Source organism: Belonocnema kinseyi, chromosome 2, assembly GCF_010883055.1.
Source record: "Belonocnema kinseyi isolate 2016_QV_RU_SX_M_011 chromosome 2, B_treatae_v1, whole genome shotgun sequence".
Taxonomy (NCBI): domain Eukaryota; kingdom Metazoa; phylum Arthropoda; class Insecta; order Hymenoptera; family Cynipidae; genus Belonocnema; species Belonocnema kinseyi.
Genome location: NC_046658.1, coordinates 122,147,572 through 122,157,534, shown reverse-complemented (window position 1 = coordinate 122,157,534; position 9,963 = coordinate 122,147,572). Strand labels below are relative to the sequence as shown.

General features: G+C 29.7%; 1 protein-coding gene across 1 annotated transcript; it reads right to left on the bottom strand.

Moving 5' to 3' along the window:
- Positions 1-4,976: 4,976 nt before the first annotated feature.
- LOC117167571 (larval cuticle protein 65Ag1-like) lies at positions 4,977-9,379 on the bottom strand. The gene is made up of 3 exons (XM_033352607.1): positions 9,025-9,379; positions 8,872-8,910; positions 4,977-5,514 (listed from the first exon to the last, which is right to left on the bottom strand). Exons 2-3 carry the CDS (start codon positions 8,881-8,883, stop codon positions 5,089-5,091), a joined length of 438 nt encoding a protein of 145 aa, XP_033208498.1. The 5' UTR covers positions 8,884-8,910; positions 9,025-9,379; the 3' UTR covers positions 4,977-5,088.
- Positions 9,380-9,963: the final 584 nt, after the last annotated feature.

The following is a 9,963-nucleotide window of genomic DNA, read 5'->3' as shown; positions in this document are numbered from 1 at the left end:
AAGTGTATTATATCTGAGGGGGATTACTTTGAAGGGGACAACATAAATATTGAGGAATAAATGAATATTTTTTGAGAAAACCATAAAGTCACCTTTTTTTTTGAACACACCTCGTATAACAATTTTGAATTTAAAAATAAGTTTGATTTAAAATTCTTGAAAGTTCTAGTTTTAAATATTTAAAATATTAAATTTTGAATATTCCAAATAATTTGGTTTGCAATGCCTAATTATGAAATATTTTTATTTTAAAGGTTTGAAATTATTAATTGTATAGTATTAGATTCATTTAGGCTTCATCAGGTTCAAAATTCAATTGAATACGTGCGGAATTCATCACAACAAATGGTTTTGCTTCCATAAGTACAGAAATTTGGTATATTCTCTCCTTCCTGAAACATTGTTATTAGTGGCTACATATTTATGTAATTTTGGACAAATTTTTTTATTTAATAGTCCGAAGAAAGTTTATTCTTGGTCTTTATATCCAGTTGCCATTCGCATAATTTCATCAAATCTTATGTAACCGTATGGACGTTTTTCGACATTTTAGCATATCAAAGAATAAGTTTAGTTTTAATTTACGAATTGTTTTAAAGTTTGAGTTTAAAATGATAAAATGAAGAAATTATTAAGTTTAAATGTTAGCAGTTAAGAAATCTGAATTTTAAAATGCTATTTTTGAAGTCTGCATTTTTACTAATTCAAATCAAATCGCAACAAGATTAAAAATGTACATTTCTGAATCTTCACTGACTTCTGAATCTACACTGTACAATTTCAAATGCTTTATTTATAAAAAGCTTCTACAAGGCTTGTAATTTTTGCATATATTAATGAACGTTTTAACTCGAAATCGCTGTTCAAATGTTCTAATTAAATATTTAGAACGCTCCGTCATCAGAAGACTTACACTTCGATTGGTTTAATTTACAATTTAGTCTTAAATACTTTAAATAACCAAATTTTCAGGTTCAAAAACTTCAACTTCGGATTTTATTGACTGTTGTAAAATTTTAAAAAAATTTTTCCTTTGATTTTAGTGGCTACCTTGCGAATAATAGAAAAATTTGGTTTTACGTTAATCATTAGTGGTAAAATGAAAGTCATAATGTAAGGATTACTGAATATAACATCACCGACATTGATGTGAATTCACTGCTCAATTTAGAAAGAATCTTGTCCATCATTTTGAATACTTATATTTCAATAAAGTAAAATTTCAGAAAGTGAAATTAATAAAAACTTTTTTGTTCACAAAATAAATTTAACCCATTTTAAAACTCATGAACATTAATAAAAATTTTAACTAAAATAAACAATCCACGAGCGCATAATAAAAAATAACAATTTTGCTGCATTATTACAAAATTGACTTTTTTATCTTTATCGTGTATCTGATTTTATATTTTTAACATAAAATACTATTAGTACATTTTTTTCGCAGAACCACTTTCATCTTGTGAGAATCATTTACAAAATGTTGATTTACTTTGTTTCATAATATATACTGTTTCAAATTTTTATTATTCCAAAAAAGTAAATAACTGTTTTTAAATAATTTCTGCTAGACAAAAGTCCTGTCATCACGTGACCAATTCCAAGTACCCGATTGAAAATTGGAAATTCCCAATGCCCAATCTTTGCAAATCGTTTTGGCACAATTAAGAAGCACGATTCGGAACGATTGAGATATTAGTTATATTATTTCTTATCGATCTCAATTGATTATTTTTAGAAGGGGAAGGACGAATGGCTAATCTACAATAGAAAGCTTTTAGAAGGAATGGTCACAGAGGAAGAGACAGAATTGGAAGAGAAAGAGAACATAGAGGTAGAAGAGACAAATGAAAACAACGATGACCTGAACAAACTGATAGACTATACGGAAGTAAATGAAGTTATGAGGCATCTGAAGATAGGCAAGTCAGCAGGTGAAGATGAAATCGCGGCGGAATTTTTGAAAAATGTACCGGAAGAGGACATGAGGCTTCAGAAGTGGCAGGGGAACTACTGAAACAATCTTTATGCTTAATTAAATTAAAGGTAACAGACTGAGAAAGAAGAGAGGGGAGCTATATACGGCGTTTGTAGACTTCAAGGCAGCATTTGATAAGGTCGACAGAAAAAGGCTGTCGGAAAAGATATTAATGATTCGGAAGAAGCTGTCAGAAGGAAGGGTAAGGGTTCCACTGCTGGGGTCAACATATTTGAACAACAATAAGCGGACGACGCAGCGTTGATAGCAGAAGATGGCAGAGTTAGACATTTTTTTTTAAACTAGAGAAATGATAAGATATAAATATGATGGAAATAATTCTCGAAAAAACTAAAATGATGGTATTTATGAATGTTAACAGAAAAAAAGAGAGTTGGAGTTATAAGTCACCACAAATACTCATTGCTAAAAGCACCGCCGATGTATGAAATCAATGATCTGGGTCTGTTCAAAAAAAGAATATATATGAAAAAAGTTCAAAATAGATATGTGAAAGCAAGTTTGGGTCTGGCGAGAAACACCCCGGACCACATATGAAAAATAGAGGCTGGTGTAAAAAGCACAGAAATGGTGGAAAGAAGAATAACTTGAAATTTTCTTGTTAAGCTTATTCAGATGGAAGAAGAAATGAGACCGAGGAGATGCCTAAAAGAAGAAAATAAAAACATCAAATCCGACAAACCAATCAACTCGGGAAAAATGCTGAAGGCGGCATTAAAAAGAGTTGTTGATGGTGCGATCATCAATTGCATTTGGGAAGGCAAGGCAATGGAATAAGTTGAGAAAAGGCTATTGCAGCTAAATAAGACTGTGGAAGAATAAGATATACAAAAGGGCTGGGCTAGGTAAAACAGATAAAGCTACTGCAATTGTCGTAGAGAAATTAAACAAAATTTGACGGCAGAAGACTGTTGGTAAATGAAGAATTGGACGGCATGGCAAAAGGGGCTTCGGCTAGAACGACATATGGGAACGCATTAAAATAAGAGAAAAAAGGTTGGGAGAATAATAAATGCAGGGCATGCAAAAAGAGCTAAAAACAATCCCACATGTAGTAAACTGTGAAAGAGTGATGTGAAAGATAGGAGATGCAGATAGAATGTGGTGGCAAGATTGGAGAAGATACGGAAACCAGCAACGATGGAGAGAGCGACTAATGCAGGGTTTGAAGGACAAACCAAACACGGAGTGGTGTAGAATGGAGGCGGCTTTGAAAAACGGCCCATTGCATATAAAAATGAATTCAGCTATAATCTTTTCGATAATGAGTAAAGCTTTTCTATCTCAACTATAGTATAAAAATTAAAATCATTCGAACATTTTAAACAATTTTATTTTTATAAGAAAATATGTGCAATATATGCATGCAATAAAAATTAAGGAGAGCAATACAAATTATATACTGATAAGTTTCCTTTTCACTAAATGCAGTCTCTTTATTTTGTTTAACTGCTACCAGGACTTTCACAACCTCTTCAACTGAATAATATTGTGCTTTTTTAAGATATTGTAAACTAATTTTGCCCCTGAAATATATTTTTACGTAATTATACTGTAAACGAACACTAGATCGATAATATAACCGGTACTTTGGCAGAACCATATTTTTTTCATCTCTCCCTTTCACTTCTTACTTCCGATTTTTTGATGTATTAACATCTTAGACAACGCTATGGAACTTTGTGAAATCTTAAAAAATTTTATAGAATTATTTTGGTTGAAGTCATAAACAGCTTTGAAATTTTTGCAATCTTTGTGACTCTGAATCTGTCTCAGATCGTTTTTTACGATAAAATTATTATTTTGCTTGTCTTTTTCGTCAGCTTGTACCTTTCGTTTTTCATTTTCATTTACTGAACTATTATCATTGAATTTGAAAGATAATGTGTTGGATAATTAACAAGGTTTTTTGCAAAAATAGGTACGAAAATTCCGGATATAATGGGACCATTTTCAGGATCAAAAGATTTTACACCAGAGCAGGTGGGAACATAGGTGTTCACGCGCCGTCATTTTAGAATTTTTTTCTAAAGTTGCATGAAAATGCGTAGAATTGCACAATTATTTAATCTGTAACGTGAAAGGGCAGATATGCGAAGCCCGGTATAAATGAAAGTTATTAAAATAAAAATTAATTTCATGTAATTTCGTTGAACTTTATTTCCAAATAAAATAATTGGATGTAAAAGAATTAGGCGAGGACAGAGCGTGCGTATGTTGTTCTAGTAGCCCTTTAAACTCCCTTGCATTTTTGTAATCTCTTGATATTTCTTGGAATTTTGAAAAATACCCTAAAACCTTTCAAATTCTTTGAAATCCGTTGAAATTGTTTAAATCTTTAAATTCCTTGGGAATAAAATAAAGTCGTTTAGGTCTAGTAAAATCTGTACAAATCCCTTGAAATACTGCGACTTTAGGAAATTTGGTTGACTCAATCAAATTTTTGGTTCTTTTAATCAAATCCTTTAATAGCCAGTGTTTGTTCGATTCAACGTAACAATCTAGTTGTTTTAATCAAATATTTTTTTAATGAACCCATATTTGTTCGAATCAACCAATTTTTCGCGAATATCCAAGAAAACAATTTTTTCGGTTCAAGATATTTTTTTCCGAGTGTGTGTATGTATTTTCTTGTATCAGAATGACTTTTTATGTTTCAGGTAATTTTTAGTTATACTCCAAGGATATATACTTTCGCAGAAAAAATCTTTAATTGAAGAGGACCCCTGTGGTCACTTTATCTTCATAATTAAATGCGAAAAATGTAGTCTGTAGTCTATAGCCTGTAATTTGATATCCCATAAGAAATTCATTTGAGATATCAAGGTCAGAATGAAAGTGATGTATCATATTCGATTAGTACAGAAAATTAAACTAAAAAATGAGACATTTTTAAAATAAAATATTCTTTATTACTCTTGATAAAAACATTATGTCACATTTATGCATAATGCACAAGTTAATGTGCCAATTTAAAACTGTTCTATATAAGTTCTCTTTGCTGAGATATCGCTGTTATCTCTCGGTGATAAGTAAAATAATAATTTGAAGTGATAATATGTATTTATCAATTGAAGTGAGTAATGAAATCAGTGACGGAATGGTTTGGGTCGAGTGGTGACTGTGTTATGCACAAAACCATTATTATAATGAGTTTCAGGATGAGCTGCGTTGAATTTCAAAGAACGTTCAATGACTTCCGGAACGAGAGGAATGTGCACTCCTTCGGGATGAAATCCAGTTTCGTCCGCGACGTATTTTACTTCGTATGTCACTCCGTCATCTCCAACATATTTGTAACTTCCTCGAGCTACAACAGCGGGTCCCTCAGGACCCACTGGTCCTGGTTGTCCAGATTGCTCAGCTACGATTCCATTTTCGGTTTCATATGCATACTTGTAGGAACCATCAGGGGAAGCATCATGTGCCTGTCTTAAAATCTTGACTAGTGGGTATGGGCTTCTAAGATGGGAAACATCAGCTGCTACAACTGCCAAAAGGGCAAAGGATAGAATCTGGAACATTTTAATTAAAATTTCAGTCTTTCATCTTCTTTAATTTGTCTTTACAGATTTAAACAAATGAAATGGCAAAAAAAAAAACAGTTTTATAGTCATATTAGTGTTTTTAAATTTATGTTTATCTACCCTTTAAAAATGGTTGCAATGCTGTCTATTGATTGAAATACATCAGAAAAAATTCAAAAACATCAAATATTGAGGAAGTTAATAAACAATAGAATTGAAAAATGAACATGGTTGAATTATTCAGGTTTTGCACTTTGAGCCAATTTTTTCGTGGCCAGCAATTTCTGTATTGCTGCATTTAATGAAATACTTCAGTGGAAGACATTGATAATTATTATTCACTTTTTATAAATATTAAAGATGCTAATTTGAAGGTTACTGCAGAATCCGATAATATTTGTCAAGTTGTTACTTAACTCCAACTGATGTTGTCAAAATTCAAAATGAAATTTGCAAGTCACTGACAACATTTTAGATATGTAATTTTGTAAACTTTTAATCATTGCTAAATCCTTAAAATTCTTAGAATTTTCTAAGACCTTTAAAATCATAGAAAAATTTTTTAAAATCGTTTAAAAACTTTGTAAATCTTCAAAGAAGCTTTTTAAATCTTTAAAAATCGTTTAAAATTCTTTGATAATTTAAAATCTTTTAGATCCGATATACAAGGTCTTTTGAAACCGTTTGAAAATTTAAAATATTAAAAAATGTGAAATCTTTGAAATCTAATGTACATGCTTTTTGGAATCTTTGAAAACTTTGTGAAATATTAGAAAATCTTTTAAAATCTCCTTAAATTGTTTGAGAAAGTTTGAAGTCTATGTTAAGTATGTTTAAAACCTTTGAAATAAATGAAATCTTTGGTTAATCTTTGAAATCTTCTGACAGGTTTTTAAATTATTTTAAGTCTATTGAAATTTAGAAATTGGATTTACACACCTTTTTGAAATCATTGTCGAATATTTAAAATGTTTCTAAAATCTTGTGAAATTATTTTAAATCTTTTTGAAATATTTGCAAGGCCCTTTAAAACTGCTGCAAATTAAAAAAATTTTATCAACTTTTTTGACAAATATAATTTTGCTTTATTAGAGCCATAACACGCTCCTTTTTTCATATTATTTTTTACATAAAAATGTTGTTTCTACAAAAAAAATAATTTACTGTGTTACGCCCTTTTACCATTAAGATATTTTCATCAAAAATTATATTTTCCAATGTTTTTTGAAAATTTATAAACAAATTCGGTTTCTATTCTAAACAGATCAGTCTTTAGTTTCCTTTTTAAAAATATTTTGTAAAAGACTAAAATTTGGTCAGAACTCTTTATTAAAAAAGATCAATATTAAAAAAGATCGATATTTCTACTAAAACCAGTTTATTATGCCAGTAAAAAGGAGATTCCGCAACTGAATACATTTGGTCGAATCTCAAGGTATGTTCATTGTTCCTTTCTGACTACAAGTGTAATATGTCTAATAATTCTGTTGTATATTTATAAAAAATCGGCGTGTAAAATCGCCTGTATGCGGAATTTTCTAATATATAAAAAAAAAACACAGAAATTCTAATTGTCAGGCGAAAATAAATAAATTTGATTGCAGTGTAATTAAATTCATCACGAGGACGAAATGCGCATACAATATATAATATTCGTCACTTTCAAAGTTTCGTGCAGGATGATCTTGAATTAACAAAGAAGTCTCACGCGATATTGATCTTTTAATAATAATGCAGAGAAACGTAATCGTCCTATATTACACTCTTTTAGCATGCCGACCTTCTTCACTATAATTTTATCCTTTCCGAATGTTTGAAAAGGTTGGCTCGAGTTTCGAAACCCATACTGTAAATTACCCTCTACTAAAAGTATCATTATATTATATATCGAATGATGACACTCGCCTTCAATTTATTTACCTATTGGCAATCAATGCACTATTTTTTCACATAATCTAATTATTGTTTATTTGAGACTTTAGAATATTATTTTTATTTTTTTTACTTTACTATTATTTTATTTAAAAGTTGAAAAATATATTAGTTTTTATTGCTATGTTTATTAAAGATAATAATGAGTTACTGTAATTGGCTGATTGATCAATTTCGAGGGGGCTCGTACATGAGCTACGTTACCAATTTTGGAAACAAAATCTCTGTAAACAGAGGAAATATGGTGAATTTTTCAAGAAAAAAGGGAAATACACTCAACTCTCGATATAAGAACAGTTTTGGGCATGGCTTATAGTGGCCTTGATTATAAATTGGATAAGACAAACCATTTCTGTTAAAACAAACTGTCCTCATACTATTTGTCACGCTTGAATGAGCATGAAACTGCTGAGGACATCAATTCTAGGTATATCGTAAAACGGTTCTTCTTTTATCGGCAGTTAAGTGTAAAAGGGGGTGCATTCTTTCCAACAAAATTAATCTATGTACGATATTAAATTTAATATGAAATGCTTTAAATTTCTAAAACTACAAGTCAAAAAATATATTTCATGTTCAACACAATAGTTGAATTTTCAACCAAACAAGATTTTTTAACAAAAATATGAATTTGAAATCAAAACAAAGTTTCAGCAACAAAAAATTATATTTTAACGAAACAGTTGAATTTTTAATTCAAAAGGACGACTTTTAAATAAAAGAATTAAAATTTCAAGAAAAAAGATGACCTTATCAATATAGTGGAATTCCCAACCTGAAGAGATGCATTTATAACCAAATAGTCGAATTTTATAACAAAAAAGATTAACATTCAAACGAAAACACTGGAATTTTCAAGCCAAAAAGAAGAGTTCATTAGAACACGGCTGATATTTTAACCTGAAAAGTAGAATTTTCAACCAAAAAGTTTATTTTAATTCAAGAAAGAAGACTTTTTTACCATAAAAGGCTAATTTTCTACAAAAAGACAATTTTTAATCCAGTTGAATTAAACTATAGAATGAATTTAAAAGAATTTGAATTTTCGAATCAAAAAGATATTTTCTTACCCAAAAATGGAATCGTCAAATTTTCAATAAAAAAGTTGTTTCAAAAATAGAAAAACGTACTTTTAACCAGCTGAAGTTAAAATTAAAAGACGTTGCATTTTTAGCAAAAATGACTATAAAAAAAAAATAGTACCATTTTCAACAAAATAATTAAATTTTAAATCAAATAGTAGAATTTTCGACAAAACAACACATATATAGTCAAAATATTAAACTATACTTTTTAACTAAAAATAATAGGATTTTGTTATTTTTATTATTTATTATGATTTTTTGTTTACAAACGTGGCTTTTTCATTGTATTACTTAATATCCTGATTTAGTAACTTGAAAAATAACTTACAAGGAATTTCATGTTGACTGGAGCAAATGTTTTGACTGACTGAAAATACGGAACAAAAACGCTTTATTTATACTAAAAATTGCCAGGGGACAACCTTTGCAGAAATGTGTAAATGTCATGATTTAAATTTGATTAAAATAGTCCTGAACTCACCTTTGTGGCAGCATTGGAGGAGTCAGAATACTAAAACGAGACTTGGAAACATAAATTGGCAAAAAACTGGATTCGGAGTGATTAAATGCATTTCGCTAGCTGTTCTAAAATATTAATTAAGTTGAGAGTCGCGTGAGGAAGGATGTCGTCAATAAAAAAAGTTAATAAAAATAAGGGAGTCCCAAGTTATTCCCAAGTCATTGAACGAATAATCCTGAGCTCTTTTCCTTTTTTCATAGTTCAGTGATCCACCAAAGTTACGCTTCCGGGATATATTTTCAACTCGCAAATTTCTAAATTTTACGAAAAAAAATTAGCGTGAAAGATCCTAGGGCGATATATCAATATTAAAATTTCATTTTTTTCAGTTTTTTCTGATGGAAGAAAGTTCACAATTAATATTTTCAGAATCACCCTCAAGATTTTTTTTCCGTGAATGGATCAACTAATTTTAAAGGAAAAACCTAATCCAAAATACAATTAAAATTTTTTTTAGGTTATGTTTTAGAGCAACGTTTCCAATAAAAAATATTTCTAAGTTGTCTACTTTAACATAATTTTTGCCCAAATTAATTAGAGTGAACTTCATAGATAAAAACCTCATTTGTTTTAAAACCAGTTATATGATCATCTTGCAAAGCGCTTTTCGCTTATTATCTTCTGCGCATTTTTGTCATTAAATATAATAATTCAATGAAATGAAATTTCCCAAAACAGTCACCTCGAGATAGCCTTCTTTTGAAGTTATGGAGGGGAAAATAAAAATAAAATACTAGTTTTTCTGGAAAACAAGATAACCGATTTTTAAAAACAAAATACATGTGGTGATAAACTTAACACCAATGAGACAATTTTCGAGAGGAAAAATGGTTAAATTTGACAACTTAAGGATATTAAAAAAATTGAAGGTGCCACTCTAAAATATGATCCCCGCAAAAA